General features: G+C 36.6%; 2 protein-coding genes across 2 annotated transcripts; both read left to right on the forward strand.

Annotated features, from left to right (window-relative positions):
* The first annotated feature begins 1,729 nt into the window (after positions 1–1,729).
* LOC306868891 (estradiol 17-beta-dehydrogenase 1-like) lies at positions 1,730–4,636 on the forward strand. The gene is made up of 6 exons (XM_079415349.1): positions 1,730–1,904; positions 2,061–2,222; positions 2,397–2,576; positions 3,307–3,400; positions 3,536–3,716; positions 4,272–4,636. Exons 1-6 carry the CDS (start codon positions 1,808–1,810, stop codon positions 4,437–4,439), a joined length of 882 nt encoding a protein of 293 aa, XP_079271475.1. The 5' UTR covers positions 1,730–1,807; the 3' UTR covers positions 4,440–4,636.
* A 2,576-nt stretch (positions 4,637–7,212) lies between these two features.
* LOC306865337 (coenzyme Q-binding protein COQ10 homolog, mitochondrial-like) lies at positions 7,213–9,885 on the forward strand. The gene is made up of 5 exons (XM_079409879.1): positions 7,213–7,374; positions 8,026–8,178; positions 8,280–8,472; positions 8,716–8,817; positions 9,346–9,885. The coding sequence occupies exons 1-5, from the start codon at positions 7,277–7,279 to the stop codon at positions 9,502–9,504; spliced, it is 705 nt and encodes a 234-aa protein (XP_079266005.1). The 5' UTR covers positions 7,213–7,276; the 3' UTR covers positions 9,505–9,885.
* The last annotated feature ends 5,139 nt before the right edge of the window (positions 9,886–15,024 follow it).

The raw sequence follows: 15,024 nt of genomic DNA on the forward strand, positions 1-15,024 counted from the left end.
ATTAGTTCTATAGGTATTGCCCCCTTCCACTCACTTATTACTTAAAATTTAATTATTTTAATGAAGCTGATACCATGCATTTATGGCATCAAAAGAGCTTCAGATTGTTTTCACAGCATTGATGAAAATATGATTTAAAATCTATATTATCAATTTCTCCAATAAATGTATAAATTGTCCCCATTATCATTTTTTTTTACTTTTATGAACTTCAACATAATAACAAACAAACAACACTCTTTCATGGATACATAAATATTTTTCCCCAAAGTATAACGTAAAAAGTAAAATAAATTTTGGTCTGGTCAACTACAATACAAGCAAATATTTGTAAGCATGTATATGTGGATATTTGTGTTCATACATAAACATAATTCTCATTTGCGTTCCGTACATTTACTTTAATGAACATATTCCACTTTGGCATTTATCTGTCTTCTCTCTGTTTTGATATATAGATTGTACGTTTCCCCGAGTGTTTCTTAAAAGTGTCTTCTTGAAGTCTCAACCTGAATGGTAATCTTTCCATCTTGTAAATTTCTGTTACTATTTGTTCCCACTGTTCTTGTTGAGGGAGGCTGCTGGAGCCATAGACGAGTAATCGCTTTTTTTGCTGCTGCTAGTAGAATCCTGAGTAAATATTTATTCCTATTATTAACTGAATCGGGTATATTGCCAAGAAATAGAATATAAGCTGTTTTTTCAATTTCAAGTTCCAAGATGTTTTTTTTCCAAGACATGTACATGATCAGCCAATAATGTCCCACACTCCCTCCAGCAGGAGCCCTGATTTGTCATTCCCTTTTTTGCTTTCACTTTGGGCGTAATAAACAAATTGTATTTTTCAAACAAAATTCCCTTGGAGCCCTGGAATGACACTGTGAATGCCATAAATTCAGCCATTCTTCAGGTGGGATACAAATCTGCATTTCCCTTTCAGACTTTTCTTCGATATACTCAGTAGAATGGCCTTTAATATCTGGAATGCAGGTATATAAACCAGGTTTTCACAAGTATTTGTATTATACATATCAAAGGGGAATAATTATTTGTTACTCTTCTGATTTTCATATCATAATAGTGTCTAACTTGTAAAAACCAATAAAAAATCCTGTTTCTCCAGACCAAATTAGATCACTAAATTCTGAAAATCCTGAATTTTCCCCTTTGATATAATAGAACAGTAAGCAGTTATTCCTTTTTGTGCCCAACTTTGAAACCTTTTATCCATTTGAGCAGGATAGAACTGACAATCATAACCAATCCAACTTAATATTCTCATCTGATACTCTAGTTTGAACTTTCTCATCAATTTATACCATAATTCTAAACCACATTTTGTCCACTGAGTTATGTTTTCAGATATCTTCTTAAATTTATTGTTATCACCTAAAAGTGACTGAACTGGAATTGGGTTCAGATTTCCAATTGTTTCCAGTTGGCAATATAGGTTGAATCACAGCAACATACCAAATTTCTCAGTTGGGCAACAATATAGTAGTCTTGCAGGCATGGCAGAGACCGGCCCCCATTATAATTTTAAGTCATTTTAAATAATTTACTGAACATTTCTTCAGTATAATATTCAGCACAGCTGCTGACATGTCCTGTGTGTCAGTTTGAAGTTGCACCTGCTGAGTGAAAAAATAAAAGAGTGTGAAATCAGAATTCCCACCAAGCTGACCTTGTGAGAGAAAGATAAAACACTTGATTCAGAGACACAGCAGTTAGACCACATAACTTCAACCTCAGAGCAGCACTGGTGGCTCATCTCCTTTGTGTTGCGGACTGATGTTTTATTGCACAAATGGAGCAGAAAGTTGTTCTCATTACTGGATGCTCTTCAGGGATTGGACTCAGCCTGGCTGTGCATCTCGCATCAAATCCGTCAAAAGCCTACAAAGGTAAATGATGAGACATAAAACAATGCATTTGTATTCTTCTTTTTAAATCACTCAGTTTTTATTTTTATGTATGTCTGAAACAGTACAGTAAACGTTAGTGAAAAGTCTACCTTGTATATTGTTATAATCACTTTATGAATGATTATTAATGTTTAGTCTACGCTACTATGCGGAACCTGGACAAGAAGCAGCGGCTGCTGGAGAGTGTGAGAGGACTGCATAAAGACACTATGGCCATACTACAGATGGATGTGACGGACCAGCAGTCTATACTTGAAGCTAAGAGAAACATTACAGAGGGCAGAATTGACATACTAGGTAAGAGAAAGTAAGACATTGTGGCCTTTCAAAGGGAAAAGTTTGTTTAAATGCAAGGTTTAAAGCCCATATGTACTGGCATCCTTGAAATTAACTGCTAAAATATAAGTATATAAACCCATGTTTTTACCAAAGGGATCAATTATTTCATTAATTCTCTCCCCAACATCTTAGTTTGCAATGCAGGTGTAGGTCTGATGGGTCCTCTGGAAGCCCACTCACTGGACACTATACATGCAATCCTGGATGTTAATCTGCTGGGCACCCTCCGCACCATACAGACCTTCTTACCAGATATGAAGAAAAAGAGACATGGACGAATCCTTGTGACCGGCAGCATGGGAGGACTTCAGGGTTAGTGGGGGTGGAGGGAGAGACAGTGAAAGACAGAGAGAGAAAGTGAAATTTTTCAAAAACTTACAGCGAAGCAAAGCAATTCATTCCAAAAATTATTTTCTTAATTTAAAATTTCTAAAGAACATTGCCACATTTATTTATATAGTGCTTTACACAACAGAGATCGACAAATCAGCTTCACAGTAATAAAAATAAAAGCGTTAATGTTGTAGAATTCATCAGTTATGAAACAAATTCAATGTCAGATGTAAAGCAGCTCTACAGAAGGCAATGGTGTCATTATTTAGCTTAATTTCTGTTCAATGTTGATTCAGTTTAGTTTGGTAAGTGTCAGTGTTACAGAGTTAATGTCATTAGCCAGCTTAATTCAATTAATCTCTTTATCACTGGATATAGTGTTAGTGCAGACGAATCAATAATATTACTATTAATATAATATGAATGGTCTTTAAAATCCCAACTGATCAAGCCAAAGGAGACAAGATCCTGCTAAATCAGTTTGCAAATGAAACAACTAAAAATTAGGGTAAAATATATAATTTTTTTAATTAAAATATTCATAAAAACACTTATTTTCAGAGAATATCTCCTTTAAAATAAGTTTATTTTTCGTACACTATTGGTACTTTTTCCCCCTTTTAAGCTTAAACCTCTACAAGAAATTTCTTGCAACAAGAAATAAACCCACAAAATTTGAATAAATAAATGTTATTTGTCTGAAACTCAGGACTACCATTCAATGAGGTCTACTGTGCTAGCAAATTTGCAGTAGAGGGTGCTTGTGAGAGCCTGGCTATACTGCTCCAGCACTTCAATATCCAGTGAGTATTATATGTGCACAACTACATTTGCATGAGCAAAGAGAACCATTTTGCTTATTATGTTCCAAAATGATCCTCAGATAAATTGGTACCCCTACACTATCCTAAACCCCTTACATCTCTCCCATGCTGCAGTGTGAGCCTGATTGAATGCGGACCAGTCAACACAGACTTCCTGATGAACCTGAAGAGGACGGAGCCCAGCGACGAAGCGCAGGAAGTTGACGCGTACACACGCAGCCTGTATGATCAGTACCTGCAGCACTGCCAGTCTGTGTTCCAGAACGCAGCTCAGGACACCGAAGACATCATACAGGTGGGAACGTCTGATTCAGGGGATCAGGGCTTGATTATAACAGCACATTTAATGAATGGCTATGGTCTTCTTCATTTTGGTATTAATTTGATTATCAACATTTGTGAGATTTAGTCAGTCGAAACAGTTTTGAGGTTAACTGATCTAATTTTGTGTCTCTGGAAAATAGTGATCTGTGACATTGTGTTACAATATATGAGATATATATATATTCACAGTTTGAATATTTGGTTATTTTTGGTTAATAAAGGATATTTGTTTTTAGAATTGATATCTTTACTTTTAAGCAAAAAGATCAAATTAGACCCCTAGAAGAACTGTAAAGAAGAGTGCTATGTTGTTATTAGTCTGAAACTACGGAATATATACATGATTTTGATTTTATTCTTATTAATCCATCTACTATCTTACAAATTCATACAATTCATTATTCATACAAATGTTGATATTCAGATATGTCTATATCTATCTATGTTGAAAATATTGTTTTGTATGGTATTCTATACTACACATATTACCATGACCGTTTTAACATGTTCTTGTCTCCATTGCTAGGTGTATATGGAGGCAATCGAAGCCCAGACTCCATTCCTCAGATATTACACTAACAGAGCCCTGCTACCCATGAGCAGCCTCAAACTCACTTCCATGGATGGCTCTCAGTACATTCGAGCTATGAGCAAACTCATCTTTTCTGCACCCAATACAGATCCACAGATGTGATAAGATTCTTTTTATAAGCCCTGAACTACAGAACACACTATCTTTGCAATTTAAAAGTGCTGACAAATTAAGCTTTTGGCTGAAACTAGTTCTGCAGAGTTTCTAATGGCACTTTATGCAAGAATCACTAACTGAATAACTATGATTTGTACAACACAGAACCAGTGCAAATAAAGTCTTTGTGCATTTTGTCTACTAATCTGTGTTATTCTGTATTCCTCAGTGTTGAACGCTGTACAGAATTTCATCTCAAGGTCTGTCTGCCCTTCTCGCACAAGACCACCGTCAGTGTTTCACATTTTTCTTCATTTGTTTACTAGAACCAGAGAAAAGTAAGGTCAGAGCACACCAAACCTAGCAAGGTCATTATTTTTGCTCTATTTTGTGAGCGTTTCATTCAAGGATCTCATGCCAACGATACGATGCCCAGTATATCACAGGTTCACAGATGCCTTACACCTTCATTCTGGTATTTATAGATCTACAGCCTATATATACACACAACAAGAAATAGCAGCTTAACCTAACCTAAGTCAGTTATGTGATAATTTGCAGGAAGTTACCATTCCTTTGCGCTGTTATTTCACTCTACAATACAGTTCCCAGAAGACAGCAGAGATTGTTCATTGACAGGGTGCAATAACATACACACATTGACGTAGTAATTTGCGCATTCTGACGGTGTCTGGTCTAAGTTGAGGACTCTGATCAGGGACTATTGAAGAGGATTATAGATCTAACACGAGAGATCGGTTTTGGTGAGACAGTCACATAACCAACTTAAGCCACTTAATGCAAGGATCAGCCACTGCAATGCATGTGGTTCTAGTTCTTGGGTTTGAATTAAATCAAAAGGATGACACATTTGTTTGATGTCATAATATATTTGGTTTCAGTAGCCAACAGAACACAATGAACTGTCTTGGCCCTATAAGAAAACAAGACTATATCTGACACTGTGAAACTATAACTGGGCAATTTTAGCAGCTATGTTTGTTCTTTACTCTTAAAAATAAAGGTTCAAGAAGGGAAACCATTTTTGGCTCCCCAAAGAACCTTATAGTGAACAGTTCTAAAAAGAAACATTTATTTTCTTAGTGTGATGAACAGGCTATTTTATTCATCGAAAGAACCTTTTTCCACAATAAAGAACATTTTGTACAATAGTGAAGGTTCCATGATTGTCAAAGATTCTTCATGGAATCATCATAAAGAACCTTTATTTAGAACTAGTGTTGAGCATAGACAAAGTATTGAAGTGTGCTCCTTTGTGCACTGATCAAATCCAAATATTTAAAATTATGAATTAGAGCATTCAGACATAACTCTTTATCCTGTATTGCACGCAAGTGCTGCTGTCTGCACTAGGCTGATATAAGTATAAAGTACAGGTCTCATTGACTATAAATGTGTTTGCCATGTGTACCGTGCCGCCAACTCACCTGAAATTGTGGACTTTGATCTGATTGCGAGAGTCCACATTTTATACATCAAGACCATTCTTACAACGTCATGGCTGATGTTCCAGTTATTACACAACAGAAATGGGTTGCATTTTGCAGTCCTGTACTGAATGAAAAGTTAACATTTAAGCCCCTCTGTGGCATCACCTTAATTCCAGCAGCCAATCACTGCGGTGATTTACTGACTCTGCCTTATCTGGATTATTCTTGTTCCTCTTTATGGGTTGATGACATGTTGGGTCAGGCTCGGACAGAAGCACACGATTCCTCTCCTCCAGACGTTTAACTTTTGAAAGGATTCCTTAACCCTGTTGCCTGTGAAAGAGAATGAAATCTTACTTAAAGGCTGAAATTATTGAAATAAAGAGTGTTGGAACAAGTATTTTGGCATAATCTATTAATAGATTAATGTTAATAAATAGTAAACAGTACATTTTGTTTTATAATTTAAGGACAAATCAAAAAATAGTGTGACATAACCTGCAGGAAGCGATGTTGTTGACCCTCATGACTCTGAAGATCATTGCTTTATTATTATTATTTTTTTTATATAACAAATATATAAAATTTTGACCTTTTTGTTCATCTCAAATAGAGTAACCTTATTAAACTTCTTGATTTTTAAGACAACTCATTATTGTCTTATTTGTTGTAACAATAATAAATTACCTTTAATGCAGTATATGATGTTTTTGTACATACATGTACGTACATGGTGCAAATAAAATATTTTACTTGATACTTACAATAGAAAAGAAAACAATGGTTGTAGGATGACACTGGGGCCCTAGCAAACGTCCATGAGGTCCTCAGAGTGACTTAAAATGATTTAAAGTGTGAAACAGCTTCTTGTATGTGGAAAAAAAAAGTGGTTTATTCACTCTCACCAACTGGTTCCCACCATGTTCTTAAAAAACCTGGATATATGAGGTAGGCCTACCTCTATGGGTGTTATACGTTTTATTAATATACACGTTTTTTCTGCTAAACTCTATATTGGGTAGAAATCCTCATCTTTAAGCCTCATTCACTAAAACATAAAGTCATCTTAAAGTCATGGGGCCTTCTATTGTTGTGAACAATGGGGGTCTTGGACTAAAAAGAATGAGAACAGCTGCCCTATAGGGCGCATAATTCCCCTTGTTCCACTTCCAGACAGTCAATGACGCACCAAGGAGAAACCTCAAGGTGAATAACTTCATGACCGCTTAAGTACCTGTGGGAGCCGGTTCTCAACTCCTCCCCCCTCAGACACACTCCTCCCACTCTACAGCTCTGCCCTTAATAGTAAAGCCACTCCACTACCGTTCAGTTCCAGCGGAGCTGGATACAGTTATCATTGCGCAGTGATTTTACAAGCTTCGAATAGCACAAATGGCAAAGAAGGCCACTTCGCTTTTAGTCCGGGCTCTGGAGATGTCAGAAAGACAGTCGTGCGATGCCATGAAGAGAAACTCCAACTGCACCATCAGGTACAACCGCATCTCTCAGCCTGTAGCCTACTTGCTATTGATAAAACGGCTACCTATCAAAGAGAAAGAGAGAGAGAGAGAGAGAGAGAGAGAGAGAGAGAGAGAGAGAGTCATTAGTTTAAACATTTCTATTATTTAGGCGATTATACCTGAACAAACCACCAAATGCGTACTGGCAAGTTCAGGACGAGGCCGTGTAACGTTAACTGAAAGAGCTGCTGTGAGCGGAGATTACCGAGAGAGTGCCAGAAGATCTGCCAAATATTCCCGATGCTTTAACATAACTATAACATAAAGCTTTTATCCACCAAGTTAATTTTGTTTTTAAAAGACTCGAATTCTTCTTTATTTTTTTAAATCCTGATCGGAACGTGAAGCGTGTGCATCATTTGAATAACGCGCTTCTGGCCGTGTGCCATGCAGCGGTGAAACGGGTTTACCTGTATTGATCGGCTACTCTTAACTGTTTACTAGAAAGTGCGTCATTTTACCGGATCAACACAGAAATTTCTAAAAACATTGCGTCAAATCGTCTGTTTTACATTTGTTGTGAACAAATCTGTTAACACACATGACAAGACTGGCTGTAATATCCAGGTATTCTGCTTTTGTCAGGTAATAACTTCTGTTTCTATTTTCATTTTTTTTTAGACATTTGAGCACATGCGGTATCTTAGCTACAAGGCCGGTAAGCTTACCTCCTCCTTCAGCATCTTCTCAGATGGTGCCCACCCGGAGCTTCATTAACTTGTCAGCCCCTCTCATAACGCGGAGAATGGAGTACTCTGAGAGCCGGAGCATTGGGTACGCACACATCACTGTAACATAAAACCATCTTCACTTTAACTACAAGTTCATTCTCATTTAGCAATATCCTTGTTGACACAAGTTGATTTTCCCTCCAGTTATTCAATCGAGCAGATGTACAACATTGTTGCCAATGTGGACCAGTACCAGCAGTTTGTGCCTTGGTGCAAGAAGTCAAAGGTAACAAGGGGGCGGAATGGGGACATGAGAGCTCAACTTGAAATCGGGTTCCCCCCGATCATCGAACGCTATAACTCTGAGGTCACAGTCATCCCGAACCACCAAGTCCGAGTGAGTCTAAAAACTATTTAGACTAATTAGACAACATTTTCAATTGGGAATACTAGACATTATTCTTGTTTTAACAAAAAGAGGTTGTGATTTTTAAGAGTTTTGAACTAGATTCATGTAGATTAAGTGGTATTGATTTGATGTTTGTCCTAAACCTTCAACATGTCCAGGCAGGATCATCTTAGATTTTGGCCTTGTAAACTGTCAGTGGCCGCCTGTCTGAAGTATGCACTTGTGTTTCAGGCGGTGTGTACAGACGGGACGCTCTTTAATCACCTTGAGACACTGTGGCGATTTACTCCTAGAGCTGCAGGCCAGACTGAATCCTGTAATGTAGAGTTCTTTGTAAGTAGTGCAACCGGCAAATACAGAGACACACACACACTATTACAGTCTACATTCTAGTTTGACACTTCTTTTACTCTCGTTCCTCCTCTTTGGTGGTTTAATCCCATAATTCCTGTTCAAAGTGAGCAGTGGTATTAGACCAGATTAGTGGCTATTTTTACCACATGCGAGTTGCCTTTCCGGTTCTCCTTAAATAGCCTGTAACGAAGACAGGCATGATAACTATTCCTTTGCTGGAGGGAACTGTACGACCTAAATGGCACCGGATTAGACATGGTGCGATGGACATCACAGGAAGGAGACAGGGATTTGGGAGATTAAAGGATCCATTGATTAAAAAGAATGAAGACTAAAACATGAATGAATGTTAGCAGTACAAAGCCCTTGGCAAAAAAATTTATAAAATTAAAAATTGAACTTTAGCGTCAAAGATCACTATTTCACATCATACTGCACACAAATAAGATAACCTTTTGGTTAAAATGTGTGCTAATTTGACCTATATCTGTGTTTTTCCCACTCTAGGTGTCATTTGAGTTCAAATCCCTGCTCCACTCACAATTAGTGACAGTATTTTTTGATGAGGTGGTCAAACAGATGGTCAACGCTTTCGAGACGCGAGCAACCAAACTTTACGGCACCAGCGTTCATCGACAGAAGACTTCACTCAGAAGAGCATCTTGAAAAGCTTGTTAAAATGGACACAAGGACATACATAACCACAAACATTGCTAAAATGTTCTGGAGAAGAACAGCTCCTCTTTTTTAAATCCCGTTTGTTGGGTTTCGGACGGTTAATGCCAGCACGTTTTTGCTGAAAAACACATTTGAGAAGCCTATTTATTTAAACCAAAAGAGAGATAATTTATTGTGATGAGTGTGTTTGTGTATAATTTATATATTATCTGTGGAGTGAAAGAGGAAGATGATTGCAGTAAAAAGTGTTGAGGGTGGATGCTTTTTCACATTTATGATCACTAGGTTGACCAAAGGGAAACCAAATCATCTCAAAATTATCATTGAGTGCACTTTTTCCAGACTTGTAATAAAACAATATATTTTCTTAATACTGTTTTTGTCATGATGTGTCAAAACCACACAACACTAATCATCCAAACTTTTCAAATCATCCAAAATTGTTTTAAAAAGAATGAAAAAACAAACAAACCTTGGGCTATAACAAAGGGGTATAAGAATGAACATTAAAATCTTAAAGATTTTAAGAAACACAGTTGGTTTCTTTAATAGGTTCATTTTAAAGCTAAACGTCATACCCATCCCATAATCTGTTTTTTTTTTTTTCATAAAATGTTGCAACACAAGAGGACACAATTTTCATATACAAAAGGTATGACATAATAGGTATAAAGCACTTAATGTTCTTTTGTGAGGTGTGTCCTTTCTTTCATTCAGGTTATGTCACTTGCCAGTAATTCTTCAATATTATCCACAGTCACAATATGCCAAACTCTTCAGTCTTGCAAATGATCTGAAACGATACACTGTGTTTCTTACATTTCAATGACAGCAACTATTTTACACGTTATATTGGCATTATGTGTATGAGCCTCACAGTATCACATTCAAAATGCCCCTTCAGTGTGAAGTCTTGAAGCCGTTTCAAGAAACTCACGTGATCTCTGGATCACTTCCATAAACCACGGCTGCCAGCAGAGACCACACCCCTTTCTGTCTAAACAGCCAATTCCTTTCCTGTTTCTTCACTGCTGGCCGATCACAGATTAGCTGAGACCACCTCCTTAAAACACCAGAGGTGAGAATATTTTCTTTAAAGAGATTTTCTTACCCTGACAGCCTGTGTCCAACAAGATCCAGATTGACAGTTTGTTGTTCTGTCTATATACACACACACACACACACATCACATTGTAATTCAATGCATTTCTGACTATAAAGTTCTCTGCATACTCCTGAGTTACAAGATCTTTAAATAATGGACATTTCAGTATTTAATTTGTCAACATATCAATACCAGAAGCCTTTCCCACTTTCAGGGCATCAATAGCTTTCTGCACCTCCTCCTCATTAATATCTGCATTTAGCACATTTTCATGATCAGAGGGGTGAGATGCTTCTCTTTCTAACTTGCAATTAAGAAGACAGATTTCATTTAGAAAAACTGAATCAAAACAATCCATTTCTTGGTTACCCGAAAACAAATCTGAAAAACACTTTTCCCATTCCTGCAATACCTGTAAGACATCTGAGACTATTCAACCCTTATTATCACATATTTCAAATGGTATTTTATTATATCTTTTGGGCCCGAGTTTTCTAATCTGATCCCAAAATCGTTGCGGGTTGGTAGCATGCATATCCTCTAGTTGTAAAATACAACCCTTATTATACTGTCTTTTGAAATATCTTAACCTTTTGTCAAACTGATTTTGTCTCAATTTAAATTCTGCTCTGCATTGTTGTTTTAGTTCTTTTCCACCTTTACATTTCAGATAAATATGCTCTGCTTTACGCATTAACTTCCACAAATTGTTAAGCTCTTCATTCCAGAAAGGTTTATTTAACCTGTGAATTTTGTGAGATGACTTTGGTCTTATTTCTACTCCTCCTAATTCATCATACAACAAATTACATACCCTACTATACCAATTATCTATGACATCTTGTTTGTTTTGTGCTACTTGCAATTTATCAACTAGTTCCATTATACCTTTAATTAATTTCTCTGAGGGTCGTTTTAGGTCATGCCTATACCTAACTTGCAGGTAGACCTTTTATAAGCCTCGTTATTTACTGACTCCTGATTGTTAGTAGTACAGACTAGATCTCAGGTTAGATGGAGCATGGGCCACATCAGGTGAGTTTCTAGATTCCTCACTAACTGCTTGACTTTAGTTAAGTTGTTATGTAGTTGCATTAACTATGGGGGGCTAGATAAAATACCAGCCATACTAGCCATAACCTCTGGTTATTGTCTCAGCTTTATTTAAATTATGTAGTTAGACTAACAACAGGGGGCTAGATAAAAACGCTATTGAAGTAGTATAGTGTTAGCCACAACCTCTGATTTTGTTTGAGCTTTAAATAAGTTGTTACATAGGTGACTGTAGGGGGCTAAACAGAACCACTATTTAAAAATGACAAGCATGAAGTGGTCTATTAAATAGTTATTCATAACCTCTAACTAATGATCAGGCTGGAGGGTTTGTGACCGTGAGGTACATGTACATCAGCCGGCGTGATACAACCTGAGCGACATATATTCCTAATGAACAAGTAATAAAGTAAAGAGTTAACTAGAATAATCAAATGTCAGAAGAATAATTAGAAACAGACAAACCAATTTGCATTTTAACCTAAATTTGAGGTCATAATAAAATGGAGTCAGATTAGAATTGAACGTAAATTTAATAACTTTGCGCGCTGAAAAGACTGAACACAGGAAGTCTTCATCCACCATTGGATACCTTCTTTGGGCCAAATGTGTGGACCTTACAATTATCTATACATCATTTTTAGGAAACTTAAGTTGCTTCATCTTAAAATATTACTAACAAGTTATTCTTAAGTTTACTTTAAAAAATCATTAAAAGTTCCACAATAAAAAGAAATGTGTACCAGAACATGAAGGGCGACATTTTTAGAATTGCACTAAAAAGTCTTAAAGGGATAGTTCACCCAGAAATGGAAATTCTGTCATTAATTACTCACCGTTATGTCGTTCCAAACTCATAAGACCTTCAAATCAAGATATTTTTTTATGAAATCCAAGAGCTTTCTGACCCTGCATAGTAATGCAACTGACATGTTCCCGGACCCAGAAATGCAGCAAGGACATCGTTAAAATGTGTGACATCAACCATAATTTTATATGAAGCTACGAGAACACATTTTATGCACAAAGAAAACAAAAATGATGACTTTATTCAACAGATCATCTCCCCCGAGTTATTGTCTTCTGCCATTATGGAGAGTATAATTATGCGCTGTGCCTTGTTCTCGAGCAGAGGACAGCATGAGCATGTGTCATGTTCGACGTAAGCAGCAGCACACGCATGTGGTGTTTACATGCAAAGGAAAGCACGCACATGTGTCATGATACTCTCCATAATGGCGGCAGACAGGATGAAGAGGAGAATAATTGTTGAATAAATTGTTATTTTTGTTTTATTTGTGTGCAAAAAGTATTCTCGTAGCTTCATAAAATTACGGTTGAACCCCTGATGTCTCATGGACAATTTTACCGATGGAGGGTCAGAAAGCTCTTGGTTCTCATCAAAAATATCTTAATTTGTGTTCCAAAGATGAACGAAGGTCTTTCAAGTTTGGAACCACATGAGGGTGAGTAATTAATGACAAAATTTTCATTTTAGGGTGAACTGTCCCTTTAAATTTGCTATCAGACCGACATGTCATCAGAGTTTTCAGCAAAGTTGTGATCATGATAATTTAGAAACCTTATGTAATGAATTTAGAGGTCATATAACAATATTTTGTGTGCATGCTTTCAATTTATTTCAAGCTAAATAAAGAACAGTTTGAAGCATTTAAATTGTCATTCTAATGCTCGCCTTTAAGGTGGCATAAGAAAAACACTTAAACACTGAAAACACTTGAAAACTGCACCGTTCAACAACCTGTCTGCACTCCTCACTCACAATGTTCTTTTATTTCCTGCTATTTTGCACATTTCTGATATTTGCACATTTCTACCTCCGGATGCCGTGAAGGTCATTGGCCATACATATGCTACTTACATACCTCTCTTTATAATGCACCTTCTGTTTATATTTCCTTGCAACCTAAATCGTATGTACAGTCATTTGCACTGAGCTAGTCTCTCCCCATCTACCTCATAACTTGCACTATATGTCATAAAACAATGTATATACACATTTTTTATATCTATTTATAAACCTTGTTATTTGCACTTCTGGTTAGATGCTAACTGCATTTCATTGGCTCTGTACTTGTACTCTGCACAGTGACAAAAAAAGTTGAATCTAATCTAATTTCAGATGTTTTATGCATTTCCAACTAAGACGTATTTCTGCATACATGAAGTAATATGTGTGCAGGCACAGCACCTCAGAATCTTCTCACACACACACAGCTCAGTTATCATGCTAGGTGTCTTTATACAGTCCCTATAGGGTTCATCATCTCTATCCGTGGCCAACATTTGATCTTATTTTGGGCTTGTCCTGGGGTAGACTCTGGGTGCTCATCATGTTCTTGGCCTTCGATATTTGCAGGTCGACAGTGTACCCTGATCCTGTGACATGCAAGGACAGATGCTCTGACTGCACGTCTCACTCTGCTTTGAACACACACTCCCTCCTGACCTTGCATGATGCAGAACACAATCCTTTACTGGTATTGAATTTCTCAATGGAAAGGAATATAGAACAGCAATGCAGATAGGTTTTACTGCAAAAGGATTATTAAAGAATGCATAATAAAACTGTTATATTTGCAAACAGACCATGCATAATTTGATGTTTGCTTTGCATGAATTTATCTGCTTATGCTGCTCCACGTCACAACTAAGCAAGACTTTTAATAGACCATAGTAATTTTCCACAAATTAAAATTCATTTCAAAACCATTTAATGGAGTTTGTCTTTTTTTCCCCCCTCAGCTGAACAATCAGTATGTTGTTAAACAACAGAACAATCTTCTGAACTGAACGACTTGCACTTTTATTCCTCACAGACTCGTTTTCATTCCTCTCAAAAAAGAAATGTGGCGCAGAAGAATTACCTGAAATAAAATGGCTCCTCGCTGGTAGCTGAGATGCTGTGGAGATAATCAGAAAAGAATAGTGAAGAACAGTCATTTAAAATGAAGTTTACAAATATGTGCAAATCTAATATTTGACCTATAAATCACATTTGGTTTAAGTACACGCTGGAAAAAAAAAAAAAAAAAAAGAAAAAAAAAGGATTTTATTGTTTTATAATAAAAGAATGAAGAAAAAAAAAATGTATATGTATTAATAATTAATGGTTACATTTAGATGAGATATACACAAGACTTCTAAAGTATTATTTACCTGTACAATTTTCAGTGTTTTTTTCTGGTATTTCAATCAGCAGCGGAGATCTGGAAAAATTGTGGGCCCTTTTGCCAAAGCCTGAGCTTCAGCATTTGTGTGTTTGCACACTGCCATCTAGTGAGCATTTCTTTATTATAGTTTGCTCTTTAACAATACCATATCATCAA

Source organism: Barbus barbus (genome assembly GCF_936440315.1).
Source record: "Barbus barbus genome assembly, chromosome: 4".
Taxonomy (NCBI): Eukaryota; Metazoa; Chordata; class Actinopteri; order Cypriniformes; family Cyprinidae; genus Barbus; species Barbus barbus.